Source organism: Uloborus diversus, chromosome 8, assembly GCF_026930045.1.
Source record: "Uloborus diversus isolate 005 chromosome 8, Udiv.v.3.1, whole genome shotgun sequence".
Classification (NCBI taxonomy): Eukaryota; Metazoa; Arthropoda; class Arachnida; order Araneae; family Uloboridae; genus Uloborus; species Uloborus diversus.
The window spans coordinates 86,625,916-86,643,616 of NC_072738.1; the positions used below are offsets into that span (position 1 = coordinate 86,625,916).

Genomic DNA, 17,701 nt, shown 5'->3' on the forward strand with positions numbered 1-17,701 from the left:
ACGATTCCTCTCCTATCAGCCCAGCGGCACGTATCCGCTACGCGCTCTGATCGACGCTGACGTCCCAGCGTCACATATACGCTTTCTCGAAATAGAACGATTGAATTGAACATTTAAACGATAATAGATGGCGCTAAATGGCTATAACTTTGATCATATTCGAGTCACATGGTATTTGACCTTCATGTACACGCTTTAGTTTCTTATTTGGACCTCTCAATGGGATAGATTTTTTTTTATGTAAACAACAGTGAATCACTGCTCTGCGCATACGATTTATGAGGTCTCAATTGCTCTTGTTTATATCTTTGCTTCTCTTTTTTTTTACGAGTAATTGAAAGAGATATACATCTAGCTGAATAAATTATGGGGGAGGGGAGGAAGGTTAAAATATTTTTGCGTATGTGTTCCAGACTTTTGGGATTCCCCGTTCGATGAGAGTACAGGAAGGATTTCAAGCGGCACTGAAGTTTATGATTATTTTTGAATCCTTTCTGATATTGTTCTTCTTTATTTATTCTTTTTTATTTGGAAACTGGAACATTGCAATAAAAATGGTTAGCGAAGTGAATGAAAGGGAATGTTTTCGAGAGAATTATGAAGCAATTTTGAGACTTGTTGCGTGGGAATTTAACTAGTTTAAATTCGTTGACCTAAGTTGTTTTAATTAAAATTACATAAGGAACATATTTTTTTGCTACATTTCTTTTTCTTTGATTGCACACTCACGATGTCGAACTCTAACTTTGTTTTTGTGCACATATTATTTAACTTCGTGCACATAGTTAAAGTTTTAGTATTCTACTTATTTCACTCCCTTCTAATAATGTAATAGTCTTTATATTAATAATTAGTAATCAGTAGTACATTGTTTAACACTAGAAAGACGGCGTTTTGTGTATACCTAGAAAGACGAGCAACGGTCACTTTGACCGCCACACTTAAAAGATTGGAAATTTCCTCCTTTCGGGATTTTTAACCATAGAAAAGATTTGTTTCATCATATCAGAGTTTAATTTAACAATTTAATCGTAATATAGTCTGCAAATAAGTCTCAGATAGCTTTTTTTATTTTATGTTCGATCAAGTGAAATACACATGCTTTACACAATTGGCATTAAGAAAGAGCAAATTTGTACAAAAGAGAGAAATTTTTTTAGCATGTAATAGCTAACAAGTAATATAATCAACCATGCATGTGTTTGGTTCAAAAAATATCTTAATATCGCAAGATACCGTACATTACTATCATTTACAGTATTTCGAAATACTTATGTTATCACATCGCCTGCATGTTAGCCATTAACATTTTTTTTTGGCAATTAGAACAAATGCTCGTAGTTTGATTTCCGCATAATTTAATTTCACACTACTTTAATCTTTTTCCTGTGGTAGATACTTATTTATATGCAGCAAAATTGACCAGTGGAGGTGACTTGGAGGAAATTGGAGAAATAGGAGTTCAGTTTTTGAAATTGTCCCCCTTTTTTTTCGGCGTCGGTCCCTTTTCCCTTTTTCTTTCACTACTTTTTATATTTTGAGCGTCAATTTTTATTAGCGAGGTTTTTTCTGATTCTAACTCAGAAGAACAATCCTTTTCTGCAAATCTTGGCTCCGAAAAATATTCGCAATAATCTCATGAAAGCAAACTATTCTCATCGCTAGGAATATATTTCTCTTCAGACAAGTCAGACTGTTCATTCTAACCATAATCTGTTTTAGATATAAATCTGCAACAGTTTCAGGAGTTAATTTTCCTATAAATTTTGCTTGTCAACGGTTCATCTCGACATCATGAAGATAATTATGTGACTGAGCACTTCATTATCACCGAAGAAAATAAACGTCAATGCTTCAAGCAAACCACATGTTTTGGTGCACAAAACAATTCCAGCAAACATTTTTGTAATTTACCTGTTTATATTTACTTCTTTTTAGACCCAAAGTAATTTCACGTGTCCAGTCACATGCTTTTCAAATTTACCTTTCTCAACTTTGCCCCTGTGCAGATAACAGAAAACTGAAACTATGCAACCAGCAGGTGTTTCGCATTTTCCTAACAGTTCAAAGAATTAAACCTCACCAGCAGGTACTACTCAAGCTCAAAAGAACATTACTCACCCTGACAACTAACAATAGTCCATAGTACACGCAACTGATAAGAGAAAAAAAGAAGAAAATGGGTGCATAAAGAAAGGTTCCCTTAAGCGGTCAAAATGACCGTAGTCAGTCTTTCTAGGTATAAACATTTATAGCGACTATAATAATAATCCTAAAGGGAAAAAATTACTGTTGTAAGATCATAATAAATAGTTAGGAAAAGTCAATAAAGGAAAAAGAATTTGAAAATTAAACGCAGCAAATATGAGCATTTGAAAATCGTTTGCGGTCAAAATGACCGCTTCCGTCTTTCTAGTGTTAAGCAAATTTAAAATTTCAAGTCATTATTTTGAAATGCCGATTTTATATGAATATTTTTGTTCAGTTAGGCTTAACTGCTGTAAATGCTTGGGCCGATGTCGGCGTTCCATTTCGTAACGTTCGGTCCCGTAGCTGCGCTTCGTTTTCCATGCGCTGGTCCTCAAGGGGTTAAATCTGCATTAAAATTAACACTGCTTTACCCCAAAACTCTTTGGAGCATCGTAATGTAACCAGAAGTGGAGATGCACAACTAGAATTCCCACTCAGAGCCTCGATGCAAATTTCAATCTTCTGCAGACTACCATTTTTGAGTTATGGGAGCTGTATACTGTTGTATACTGGGACCACGGATTGTATGTAATTTGGCAATCGGACAAGTTAAGACGATTCCATCTAAATGAATCTCACAAGGGAGAAGGAAAAATAGTAATGGGATTTTTTGATGCATGCTTTCTCATAATTTTACTTGGGCCTTGTTTATTTATTGCCTTTACTGAGGTGAAAATGAGTGGAAACAAAATGAGCTTCTATGGAAACAATAAAAAGAAAATAAAATGTTTTCATTTCGCTCGGAAATTTGGAAGCAAAATCGTGAGCTCAAAATTATGCTGTAAACAAAATAAATCAATTATTTTTTGACTGAGAGTATAGATAGAATATAGTTTTGATTATAGAATTATTACAATTGATAAATTGTAGTTTAAAAAAAATCCGAGTTCAAATAATTAAAAGGCAAACGCGCACATCTGTATCAGAAAAACTACTATCCCTGAAAGGTAATAGATGCTTCCATTTCCGCCTGTAAACCGGATATTAGCCTTTCCATATAATCAATGGTCAGACAGTAGGCACGTACGCACATACATACAGGGTTCATACCCTATTTGGATAAAAAAATTCCATGACTTTTTCATGACTTCAATAAAAATTTTCATGACCTCGTTACACGAAAAGAATAGCACTATTTAATCTCAAACTTAGTAATATTTGGAAATGAACATTAGCAAAACGTCTATATGAATGCCACAGCCTCATTGAAACACTTACTCGTAATGGAAAAAATATAAGTGCACACTTAAAAAACTAAACTATTCTTATTTGTCTTCATCATATAAATTTAAGTAAAGTAAAAATACAGTGAAGCAAATATGATGATGCTTTAATGTCTGATATTTTTAACAGGCAGAATGATATTGAATGGGACAAAGCTTGAATGAGTCATCACAAAGTTTCAATAAATTTGCTTCAATAGTTACCTTTAATCATCCACGTAACTTGACAGTATTTTGGTTCTTTAAAGTAAAGCCACATAGTTTAGTTCTTTATGTTTCTAAACCATGTCTTTTTTGAAAAAAAAAAAAAAAACATTCAGTAATGAATCAATCTTCTGATTCAAAAGTATATTTGTTTTGTTTACAAATTTGCATATTTTCAAATTCATATAAATTAATAGGTTCAGAAATTCCAGAACACGTTTAATTTCCGACGTTGAACGTAGCGGTGGGTCGCATAGATTAGTTTTGCGTGCCATATGTTGGGCAGTACTGTTTTAAAGCAGTAGAATTCCTCTTTTTCTGTGTTCTATCGCCTGACTTAAGGTCTTTATTTTCTAAAACATTCAACAAATTAAGATAAACTCTGATAAATTTAATAATAAAGTCCTTTTGAATGATTGAATCGAACTCGCATGCAATTGAATTGCTTTTTGAGTGGGTGTGGCAAAACAAAGAACGTGAAATTTTTTCTACTACAGAATATAAAACATAAGTGTTGAAAATAACAGAAAATTCAAAATAAGTGATGTCCAGGCAGTAAAATCACATCGCAAAAAATGGCAAGCGGCTGCAACAGAAGTGGATGCAATGAGATTTCAAAATTCAGATTTGATTTTTGGATTGTTGAATTTTCCACTTTTAATAGCTTTTATGTGCTATACTGTTAAATCACTCAAGATTTCTAATGCTCCTTTAGCTACTGTTCCTTTCTCTTTGTCCAGGACATTTTTCCATGACTTGAAATAAATTTCAATGACTTTCAATGAAAATTACAATTTTCCATGACTTTTCCAGGTCTGAAATTCTGTTATTTTCTTTCCATGATTTTCCAGGATTTCCATGACCCGTACGAACCCTGTACCTACATCAGAAAAAAACTGATAATAACTAACTTGGTCATAGGTACATATGCATGTGCAGACACGCTAGAGAAACTACATAACCTTCATTCTGGGGAGAGTAAAATGGAACTTTAGGCTGAAATTACAGGATTTTTTTTTTTTTTTTTGAAATACAATATTTCATTTACTATGTAAAAGGAAGTGAAAAAAAAATTTTTTTACTAAACTTAAATGTTTACAAACTACTAACTTCACAGGTATCCTGGATAACTTTCACCCTTTCTTCCAATATGGCTTTATTAATCTAAAATAAAAAAGTAAAATGACTAGCCATTAGTTACAGAACCCTAAGCTAGTTAGTAGAAGTACAGGTATATACTGACAGCCCAGTTATCACATGCAGGGCCTGCAGTTTTCCCCCTTGTTATGGACAGCAGTCAGCAATAGTGCATAACTGAGCAGGAGGCAGATGTCATCTCATTGAAGCAAAGAGTGCCAACAAGTACCAACATATTTTATTCAATTTTATGTTACTCACTATTCCAGACTGATGAGTCCATAACAAGGATGAAACTGCAGTCTCTAGACACGACAACGGACGTTGTCGGTATATTGTATGCAAAATGAATATTGTCAATCAAAAAGAGAAAAAAACAAAAACAAATAGAAGTAAAATTCTCTCCCATTAGTTTGATTCTTGACAATTTGATTATTTAAAGCAATTGCTCGGTCCCTTTACAAACAATTGTTGATGAAATATATTTGATTCATTTTAAAGCATTGGTAATTCAAAGTGATATTGAGACCATTTTCAGTTTCAAACATTTCTTGCAGTAAAACTGCTGTTTTTTTTTTTTTTTTGATAACACTGAAACATGTGCCTGCAAACAATTCCGCAATTTAATAAAACTAATATTTACTTTTTCTTTTCACTAATGTTAACTTTTATTCCCCAAACATAGTGTAATAAAGAGTATTTGCTTTACTTGCAGTACACATCACGATCAATTTCACTAATTGCTTTACAATTTTATGTACTTGACAAAAGCTTAAATTGATTTTATAGAAATAAGTTTGATGGTGCAAGATTATTCAAAGGTAATAACTGAATTATTAAAAGAAAAAAAAAACCTCAAATGTTTTTTCTTTCTTTTGGAGAAGCTCTGTTTTTTCAAGCACTTCTTGCTTTAGAGATTCCAATTGCTGCATTAACACATCTTCAGCTTTTGTTTTTTCCATAATTGTATCTTCCAGTTGCCTTATTTGTTCACGTAGATCTTTGTTTCGTTCTCGAAGGCTGGATACAAGAGCTTCAGCTTGTTGTTCTTTTCTTGTTGAAATCTTTAAATCAAGTTTGACTTCGGATAGAGCATTCTCTTTCTATTAAAAAAATATATATAGAACTATACATGGTAATTTTATTCAGTACATAAATGTCATGCATCTAAATAACTGTTTAAAGGTAAACTATTTCTAAAAATAATTTCTATAGTCACTATTAAACAGCAAATAATCAACAAAAATAAATTTAAAAAACTGAAAGACGACTATGGCAAAATACACTAAAAGGTAAGAAACAAGGTGGGTGCTTTTGATGTTGTCTTATTGAGTAAAACAAGTCATTTGATATGTTACTGTCTGACCATCGATTACATGGAAAGGTTAATATCCGGTTTATAGGCGGAAATGGACGCACCTATTAGTTTGCAGGGGTGGTAGTTTGTTCGTCATAGAGGTGCACTTTTGCCTATTTAGACGCAGTTTTGTACAAATGACAATTTGTTCACCAAATCATTTCTTAAATCTGAACTAAATTCGATCTATATTCTTACTTCAAAAATTAATTGATATATTTTTAACAATATAATTTTGTGCTTACCATTTTGATTCTACTTTTCCTGACAAAATGAAAACATTGTATTTTCTTTTTGTTGTTTCCATAGAAACTGTTTGTTTCCACTCTTTTTCAACTTAGAGAATAAAATAAATTAATTAGGCCACTAGTGACATTATAAAACACGTGAATCAAAATCCCATCGCTATTTTTCCTTCTCCCTGCTAGAATTATTTAAATGGAATCGTCTTAACTTGGCCAATTGCCAAATTACAAACAATCTGTGGTCAAACAGTAGATATTCCTATTTATATAGTTCTATTGAAAGGTTCTGTCACTATCACATTAATAACATTATAATTCAACTCAAATGCTGTAGCCGTGTGTTGTCAAGTACAGCTTTTTTCTTTAAACTGTATTAAACTTGGGAAAATGACTTTGCTTAGCTACGTAAAGAAAATCTATAAGCAGAAATGAGAATGCCCAATTCTTTAAAATTTCTCCTGAACACAACAAAACCAGTAGTAGAGCTTGCACATTTAATCCTCATAGTCCAAGAACCCTTAAGTGCCAAACCCACATCATAGTATAAAGGCCCTTTTTTTTGCGTAAGGATATCACAGCAGGTAAGAAAGGCTAGCTATTAATTAAACTGAGTCGCGCTGGCTTTGACAGGAAAGAGGTAGCAAAGCCGCATGAAATTGCTGCAAAAAGCAGAAATATCATAGATTCATTCCATGTCACGTGACCTGGTGGTCCCCATCCAACCATTTACGATTTCTAGGATATTCGATAAGTAGCAGACATGCCTTTGAAACTAACTTATGCAAATTTTCAGCTTCCAGGGCACAAATCATGAGGTTCTAAGATACCTCAAAAAGAAAAGAAAAAGTGGGCTCCAAAATGGCCTCCAATGGGGAAACCGTGCCAAACATGGCAATTTGGTTCAAAGCTGATCCGCTATTTTGGAGCCTTCTTTTTCTCGATCCTAGACCCTTAGGGTTTGTCTTGCAAACTGAAAATTTGTACACGTGAGTTTCAAAGGCATGTCTGCACCTGTATAAAATTTCGTTCAAATCAGAGATGGTCGGGTGGAGACAACAAGGTTACTTAACATGGAATGACTCAATTTTTGACGCAACTTTGCTACCCATTACCTGCCAAAGCCAGAGCAACTCAGCTTAAATAATGGCGAACCTTTCTTACCTGCTGTGATGTCCTTAAGCAGAAAAAATTTGTGCCTTTATACTATGAGGTAGGTCTGGCACCCATGGGCTCTTACTGTATCACTCAAGCATTTAATAAAAACTTTAACTTTTTGTTTACAAAATTTTCTCATCTTTAACTTAGATCATGAAAGTTCTATCACTTATTCAATAAGCCAAACAATCAACATTGGGAGCAAAACATATATAGCTAGCATAAAATAAATACTGTACATACCTCAAGCAAACACTTATTGAAGTCTTTATATGAACTTTCTTTACTTTCATAATCTTCTTTTAACTTTTTAAGCTCCTTTTCTAAAGTTCCAATTTTGAGTTTCAAATTTTCATTTTCTTGCTTCATACTGGGAGCAGAATGCCTTATAAGAGAAAAATTTGTCAAGAAAATTGAAAAAGTTCACAACATGCATGCATATATTGCTTTACAAATGTATGTAAAACATTACGTGTACAAGTTAAAGCTCCACTTCACAAACCGTTGAAACCACCAAAAGTGCTCACATAATCGAATAATGGTTTCAATAAAAGCCATTTTGGAATAGGTAAGTTGTTCATAAAATTGTAAGTATTCGTAAAAAAGAGCATCAGTTATTGTGGGAAGAGTGCTTTCCTCCTACCAGTACTCTAATTAACAATCAATTTAACCTGCACCATAAAAAAAAAATTGTCACTTTCAGAAAATAACATTTTTATGATTTTCAATTTTGCTAAAACATTTTTTCATAAAATGACAGATGCATCATGTATGAACAAAACTTTTATAGTGTCATAAACATGGGCTAATTTGGCCCAAATTTTGGAACTTTTTTCATCTTTTCTCAATAATTTGTAACTATTTATGTTTCCAAGCTGTAGAAACTTTTTTTACGCAAGTAGTTTGGGTTAATTTGGTCCTAAATAGTTTTCCGAATTTAAAAGCATTGTAGAACTAGAGTCGAAGAAAAACGTGCGTTCTTACAAAAAATTATTTATTTGAAAGAAAATACATTTTATAAGAAGTTTGTGAGTTGCACATATATTTGTTCCAAATAAATCTTTAAAAAATTTTACAATTTGACAGCACACCTAGTTGTTGTCTCGGAACTTGCCGACAAAGAACAATCGTTTTTCCATTAGTTTTAGAAGCTGAATAATTTTATTAACAGAACACCACTTGTAAAAGAAAAGATCCTAAATTTTTGGCTATTTCAAAAAACTTGCTGCTGCATTCTATGCTCTCAATATTAGCTCCTTCTCTCACATTAACCCTGGAAACCTACACCTATTTCATTCTACAACAACAAAATTCTGTGAACTTTCCAAAATGTTTAACAAAATGTATAAGCAGTAGATGCAACTGGGTCAATTTTTTCTAATCCTCTTACAACTTTCAGTGTCTCTTCTTCTTCCATAACAAAAGCCATGTAACTAAGCCCGTATGAATTGAGTCTGTATTCACGTCCCTTTATCCATTGCTGAGAATTCGAGGTTTTTTCGTGTGTTTTTCCTGTTTCGAGTTTTACTTTTAGCTTTTTGTTTCTTTTCCAAATCTATTTAACAGATTAGTTTGTATGTTAGGCCAAAGTAGGACGCAATTTTTATGTTAGGATATGTTTTTATTGTGAAATTTTAAAATAAAAACCTTAACAGAAATGAGAAGTACGACTATAATAATATATATAGTATTAAATAGGGCTCATAAATAGGTACTTAATGAATTCGTAGCTGATGTAGAACTGCTTCTACTTGTAAAAGTTTGAGAGGTTATAAAGACATATGTTGTGCCGCCGCACAACGCTTGTTGTTGTCTCCTTCTACCGTCTTCCCGCGTTTGTCACTTTGCCCGCCAGGGTTCACCTCCATCGCAACACATGGCCCGCAACCAGGGCCGATCCTAGGGTGTCGGCCACCCCTGTGCAAAGACCTAATGTGCCGCCCCTCAAGAATAATTTGCATATTTTGACTAATCTTTGGCGTCTATATAAATATTTCTTCAAATTTCTATATCAAGTTCTAATTTAAAAGGAGAAAAAAACAAGAATGATGAACTTATAAAAAGGCAGAAAAGTTTTATACAGTAGACCTTCGTTTTATGCGGGGGTTATGTTCCACGAAAATGCCACGTAAGTCGAAACCGCATATTAAGACCTAATACTAGTGTTAAAATAGGGGTTTGGTACCGTAGATGACAAAATACTTCATTCTAGTGATGACTAATTGTGTAATAAGTTTAATGTGTACTTATACAGACTTCTTTGCACAATGTGCAAAAAGAAAACATATATTAATTTCGTTTTCTGTTTATAAAGAGGAGCTGGCTATGATAGTCTTTTGGCAGTCATTAAGAACTTTTCTCTGTAATTCTTTGCAGAGCATTAACGCATCCATCCATGACCATTTGTGTCATTTCCATGATAGAATCTTCCTTCACTAACAAATCAGACAGATCATTTCTATTGTCTAGGAATGGCTCAAAATTTTCAATGTGAACGTTTTTGGTTGTGTGTCATCAATGTCGGTATCCTCGTTGGTTTTGACCGCCTTTGTCACTCCTAAAAGCTCTTCTTCCAGTGAGTTCTGAACGGTGTGAGTTTAATAACTTTACTTCTGGAAAGAGCTCTGGAACCAATCGCATAAAAATGTTTCCAGTGGCCCAAGCTCGATTATTAGCACGCCAAAATGCAGTTTATTACGTGTAATCTGTAATATTTAGGAGTTTGGATTTTGGAAGAGGGGAAAGTTTTATCTGTTTGAATTGCCGCATCCACGTAAAACCAAAATTCATCCGCGTAAAATAAAATAAAGGTATCAAATCTTAAACCGTGTATAATCGAAACCGCGTAAAACTAGGTTCTACTGTAGTAAGAAACTCCTTAGGTACAATTTATATCTTTGAAGAAAGTAATAGATACCAAATTTACTAGTCGTAAAAACGCATTTTATAGTCTGTCTTCGGGGACATCAGAGAAAGGACAGAGGAGGGGGAATCAGGGGAGGGGGGATTGCTCCCAGAAAATATTCGAAATTGGCATACGAAATATAGGTTTAGTAATCTTTGGTTGTGTTTGGTTGCAAGGAAAAAAGAGTCGGGTATATTCAAGGTGCATGGAGAAATTTTCGAAATTGACATAAAGTATTGCCATTTTAGGATTTTTTTCGAGACTTCAGGGGAAAAGTAATGTTGGAGTTCTCTTCTAAAATTCTTTCAAAATTGAAATCAATTCGAAGCTTTATTTGAGACCATAGCTTAGGAAAGACCGGCACTCTTCCCGAAAATTTTCCGAAACTGAAGTTTTAAAACAAGCAGTTTTGTGTTATCTTTGTTGACGTTACTAAAGGGAGGGAGATTCAACCATCTCCCATTGAAAGCTTTCGAAATTGAAGTTAAAACGAAAAATTCAGGCTGTCTTCGGTGACGGTAGGGAATCTGACGACTTTCCTCCGGTAATTTCTCGGCACTATTGTTTCAAAAACCCATTTTTGGCTATATTTGAAAACGATAGGGGAAACGTGAAAATATTCCGAACCAAAATATTTTTCGGAACTAAAATCCATTTTAGGCTATTTTTGGGAAGGATGACTTTTGGGGCCCCAAAGCGGATATTTCTAAAAGCGCAATTTTATGCTATCTTTGGTGACGTTAACAAAACTGGGAAGCTTCGGCGGATCTTTCGGATATTTTTCGGTATTAATATCTGAAAAACACAACTATAGACTTTTGTCCACCTCACTTTGACAATTGATGGGTATATGCCCTAGTGCCGGGAAAAGTTACATAAGCCAAGCAGTTCTCCTCCAGAGTTTTTTAGAAATTGAAGTCCCGAAATCGTATTTTAGGCATTGTTTGATAACGATGGGACAAAGAGAGGGCGGGGGTTCAATGTGCCCTCACGAATTGTTTTTTGAAACTGAAGTCAATTTCAAACTGAGGGGGTGAGATTAGGGGCCTCTCTAAGGACGATAATTGAGAATATCATTGATAGTAATGTTTGGGAATGCATTTCGGGGCCTTCCATCGCAAAAGTTTCGAAAAAGATATACGAAAAATGTCCTTAAGCAATTTCTGATGACATTAAGAAGGCTGTCCTCTGAAAACACATTTTGGATTTTAAAGTCAACACTTTAAGGCAATGTTTGATTAAGTTAAGTTGGAAGGGGTGAACCAGAGATTTAATTGGGTCGTTAAGATCGGTGGTTCAAACAGCAAAATTTTCCGAAATTAAAGTCCTAAAAACGCCATTTTAAGCCTTCTTTAGTCTCGTCAAAGAGGTTATTGCATCCTTATGGATCTTCGTTTTGGAGCTATGTTTAAATTTACTACCCGGGGCAGTTCGTTCGTGATTTTAATTCGACAAAAGAAAAAAAAAATGCTGTAAAGGGGGAAAATTACAAAATTTTAGTTTGTCCCTCATATATGTTTGACTCTCAAGGGAGAGGGGAGTCGCAATTTTTCACTCTCTCTCCACGCATCCATGATTGTTGAAAACAGAATTTGTTGTTTGAAATGCTTGAGAGAGTAGCTAATCAGTATAGCTTTTTTAAAATATAACATAAAATATGTTTTCATTGTTTAGGTCTATAAAAGCTTGGGGGTAAACATTAGTGGCCGTCCTGGGCCTGATTGCTCCTTTTAGAAGGCATCCTTTCATGCTTCAGGAGGAGTCCATTTCCCTCATCTACCTTTCCCTGTATCCATGCCTGATTACCAGTTCTGTCAAATTTTGCAACCAAATGAAGCATGTGAGTAAAGAGTAGGCATTAATGGACAATGAACCAACACAATGTTCCCTAACAATCTATTTTTCTTAAACTACGCTATGCTGACGGGAAATCAGCACTTACTTTGATAATTGAACATTTAAAATTCAGCACATTTATTTGACTTATTACGTTATCTTTTGAGAAATTCTTGAGGAATTTTGCTTGATTAAAATAACTATATGATGCGGCCTGCGGCCGCCCCTTACTTTGGCCGCCCTTGTGCGGTGCACACTCTGCACACCCGCTAGGATCGACCCTGCCCGCAACTCCACTTTCTTTCTTACTCTTCGCCGCACGCTTCGTGTGTTTCTGCTATGGTTTGGCAACATATCGTCCGTTCGATGTTGCTTCCGTGTGTTCAACTTTGCCATGGATTTCTAAGGTGTCGGCGTGTGGACGTCATGTAGCTGATTCCTATAACATCTTGATCAGTAACCGGGGTGGTGATTCCTGACGTGTATCAGACAGTAAGGGTGAGTCTGTCTATCTTTCAAAAGGTGCTCCATCCTTCATTCGTAGAGTCTGGGTTATTGTTTTAGGCGGTAGTATTTTTGTATCATGCCACTATATAATCACACGTCTTCAAACATGCCCCAGTGCGGTGTAGACATTCATCCTCAAAGGATATTGTTCGTTAATTATTGAATTAAAAAATAAATATGTATCTGGAACAAATTATATCTGATGTCATCATTATTCGAACATGCACCCTCCGCTCGACAACATATGTTAGCACAAGGAATGAGAACCACTAGTGTTGCTTCTTGAGCAGAGCAAAAGAACTGCTTCGTATACATTACTGTGTGCTTGTGATTGCTCTCTCGTGGGTTCTGTCAAAATATGTTTAAAAATTGCTTTCTGAAGGTTGACAGAGAATGTTGTATCTTTCTCTCAATTTGGCCCAAAAGGACCCTATAGGCCCAAGCCTATAATTTTTGAGACCAAAAATATTTAGAACAAGATGAAATCCATTATAAAAGTAAGAAAATATAATAAAATTACAAGGAAAAATGCTTTACGGCGATCTGAGGTCAGGAAGGGGGCGGGGCAAGATTTTAAGGGGTGAGAACGATTTATCATAATTTCTGACAAAACTATGAGTGCCATCGAAAAAAGTTAAAAAGCAAAGTTTTCCGTGATAAAAAGATCTAGAACTTTAACATAAACTCAAAATTTATGTGAAAAATTCAAAAAACTGATCTTTTGGTTTTTATTTTTATCTCCCACAAAAGACTTTGTTTTTCACAAAACTTGTTGTAGGCAGGTTTATCATTCTGGACAGTATCATTATACCCAGGTTTTACTGTACGAAGTGAGCAGGTAACTCTGTATAGGATCCTACATATTTTCTGGTTTTTCCCACAAAAAAACATACAAATAAGCAAGCATAATGCTTATCCATTTATCTAAACACATGGGTCATTCCGGTGAACATGGTACATTTCAGTTTTCAAAACTTTTTATTCAAAGTTATCTAATCCAACAAAAATTAATGTCAAATAATGGCAAAAGGGTTTAATTTATCTGAACTATAAAAATTAATTAGCTCAACTTGGTATTAATATACAATTTTCTCAGTTCTTTTATCAGAAACTAGTGGCACCCGCACGGCTTCGCCCGTAATAGAAAAATTAAAGGTCTTTTGGTTCGCTTGTATATTTACAAATAATGTATGGTGAATTTTCTCGCCAATTGACTTGTACCGACGTTACGGTTCCACGCTATGATAATTTCGTATCTCGCCAATTGGCTTGTGCCCATGTTACGGTTCCACGTTATGATAATTTCGTAATTTATGATAGTTTTTTTTTTCTTAAAATTGGAATAAAAAAAGAACCACATCGAATTTTCGAAAAATCGCTTCGAGGTGCACACCCCCATGCTACATACTAACTTTGTGCCAAATTTCATGAAAATCGGCCGAACGGTTTAAGCGCTATGCGCGTCACAGACATCCTACGGACATCCTACAGACATCCTACAGACATCCTACAGACATCCTACAGACATCCTCCGGACAGAGAGACTTACTGCTTTATTATTAGTAAAGATGAAAGATTTTGTTCACTCTGTTACACATTTAAAAACAACAACAAATTCAAAATTTTCAATTATTTTTTGATTTTTTTTTTTTTTTTTGTTTAATATAAACAAATGGAACATACTTTTCATACAAATGTTTAAACTGTCATCGTAAAAGGCACATTTAAGTTTTATTGCTAATTATCTTACTCAAAAATACAAAAATTAAAAAAATCATTTGCAAAAGTTAGATTATTATATGAAACAAACTTGAAAAAAGATTGAAGTTGGATTATTCTAGTTAGTAATTGTGTAGTTCTATGCAAATTAACCTTTAAATTAAATATTTAAAAAAATTACAATTAAATCAGTTAAAATATTCCTGTAACAGAGTGGACATACCTGTAACAGAGTGGACACTATTATTCAAGATAGAAGTAATCTATGTTTAAGCAGAAAAAATAGACAATGTTTCATTTTTTAAAATTTTGTATTTAATTCAATTTTTCTCTAAATTTGTTAAGCTACGCTTTTTGAAAAACATCAATAGCATATGAGACTTGTTTACTATTTCCATAAATATCATAAATATTGTCCACTCTGTTAGACAAGAAGTGTAACAGAGTGGACAAATAAGTAGTTAAAAAATTTTTTCTAAACCTAAACATAAAATAACAGTTAAAATAGTAATACTAAACCAAAAAGTAACTCTAAAATTACTACTTTATATGTAATTTAGATTTTATTTTTAAATTTTAATTCGTAAAATTAATGTAACATAGTGGACATTTTGTCACTCAAAATTACTATCAGAGACAAAGAATGAGTCTTTCCTTGCTTGTTGATTGTTGAATCCGCTAGGGTTAGCAAAACATGGAGTTTTAACCATCTGGTCATCTCAAAACTATTGCTAGTTTTTTTGTAAAAATATTTTTTTATTCTTTAATGAGTGTAACAGAGTGGACATTTCAGAATTTGTAAACTGTAGAGACAATTGTAAATTCCCTGCATTTTCATTGAAAAAATATTTTTCTAAAAAAAATTTATTGTTTAAATTGTTACAATAAAGGTGTTGCAATATTATTGGAATTTTTTTTTTTTTTGTTATTGCATCTAAGCAATTACTTAAATCACTTTTTAACTGTCAGTTTTAAAGCTGGGACATCAAGATTTTGCCTTTTTGACTAACATAATTTTTTTTAAAAAAATTCCTAAATCAAAATATTAAAAGCAAAAAATACCTCATGATACAAAATTGCATGAAGAATTAAGAAAAAAATATGATTAATTCATATTAATAATCAAATTTTCAATAAAAAATCCAAAAGTGCTGGACATGGAATGTACCATTTTCGTCGGAATGACCCACACACACATGTACACATTAATCACTATGATATTTTTATACCCGCACTAAAGATCGCCCCGAATGCAAAATCCTTGTTCTAAATTCCCGGCTCACTGAATACCAATTCTATGTTATGTATTATCGGCAGTGGCGCACACAGGAATTTTGCAAGGGGAGGGTCCAAGATCGAAAGCCTCATTCTCATATCATACCACAATACACCGTCAAACATATTGACTTGATTTTATCGTTTCTCGAGAACGAAAAACAGTAAAAAATAAACTATTGAATAAATAATTAGCTTTAATTAATGAACTATACTTAAATACATTACCAAAAAGCAAAATAATATACGCATTAACTTTTCTCATAATTAAAAAAAATGATCAGCAAAGCAAATTCATCGTTGCAGAAGCACCATATGATTAAAGAAGTTCATAAAATGTCACTTAATGTGATCTGTTATTACAAAATAAAAAACATGGTTATTACAGTGTATTCATTTATAATCACCATTCTGCTTGTTATAGGCAATTTGTTATAGGAAAGTTGTTCAATATTTTTTTAAAATCTTTTAACATGAGGATTTTATTTTTTCACTTATTAAACTGAAATTATTACCTTCTGTTTGAAATTATTTTAGGCACAAAATACATAGAATCATAATCAATCGGAGAAAAAAAGGAAGACCTATGGGAGGGGTCCGGACCCCCTGGACCCCTCCCTTGTGTGCGCCACTGATTATCGGACTATAGTCGGGTCTTAAATCCCTAATTGCTTATAAGGTCACTATTATTTTCCTTTCTTTGGATAATAATTTCAATGCCCCACAGATTCAACTCCAGGAATTTTCCCCGATACAGGATCTTATATCGAAGAAAAGTCAATTCTTTTACTAGAGTATTAAAAAAGGCAAATAAGTGAAGGAAAGTGAGGATAAAGACAGTGATACTATTAAAACGTGAAATGGTGACATAAGCAGCAGCATTAGAGCATAAATTTCATAACACTTTTTTCATGAGCCATGAGAACTAAAGAAAATTTTCAGAAAATACAAACTTAAAAAACAATGCACGAGGAATTTAAGAAAAATTGCAACAGTATTGCAATATGGATTCTTTTGGGTAGGGTAAGTTGTACATCAGTACTTATTTTGAGCAAATTTAAGTACAGCATGATTCCAAATTAATATATTTTTAATAATTTCATAATTTCTTATTGATTCCATTAGCTTTAACTGGTTCAGCTCAATTAAACAACTGGTATTTTTTAACTGGTATTTTTGATCGATATTTCAACGGATATATTTAAACATATTAAGTTCTACAAACAATACTAATACTTATATACACGTTTATTTAGTACAAATGTGTACAAATTGATTATAGCATCAACTTCACAAAGACTCGAGGAGCAACCTTATGTCAAAGTTCGATGAAACATTATGATATATGTATATATGAAAAAAGTGGCAAGGGTGTATGAGAAAACTCTAACTCTTTAAAAGGTACCTGTGATAAATTCTTTACTGTACTCTATGTTTTGAATCATGCTGAGGGAAATGATCATGAGGATATTATAAATATAAAAAGTAATACTCTAAGAAAATACTCGAAAATAACAGACAACAACACAACTGAGTGTGTCGCCATCCACACATATCTCTGGAGGTTTTTGCAGAATGTTTTCCCTAGTAACATCAGTGGTTCTTGGGTCACTACGATTAATATTGTGGAAGTTCGATACACCACAATACCATGATTCAAAAAACATTTGGGAACCCATGTCACACTGCATTATTAAGAAATTTTACTCACTGTCCTTGCTTATCTGTAATATCTTGAAGCACTTTTTGTTCCCAAAACTGCTGAGACTTCCTGATTTCAAACACTGGAATTTCTGGCGATGTCTGAAAAAAAAAAACAGCTACAATTTTTAAAATTCTCTAGACATACATATTTCAAACACAAAAATAATTTTGTAGCAAGATTTAT

At 33.5% G+C, this 17,701-nt stretch overlaps 1 protein-coding gene across 1 annotated transcript in view; it reads right to left on the bottom strand.

The window, feature by feature from the left end:
- The window catches only part of LOC129227452 (citron Rho-interacting kinase-like), a 232,308-nt gene that overhangs the window by 129,106 nt on the left and 85,501 nt on the right, over positions 1-17,701 (bottom strand). The window contains exons 16-19 of the mRNA XM_054862014.1: positions 17,525-17,616; positions 7,815-7,956; positions 5,669-5,917; positions 4,788-4,841 (exon numbers count right to left, since the gene is read on the bottom strand). Coding sequence (XP_054717989.1) covers positions 4,788-4,841; positions 5,669-5,917; positions 7,815-7,956; positions 17,525-17,616 — 537 coding nt within the window. The remainder of the gene's footprint in view (positions 1-4,787; positions 4,842-5,668; positions 5,918-7,814; positions 7,957-17,524; positions 17,617-17,701) is intronic.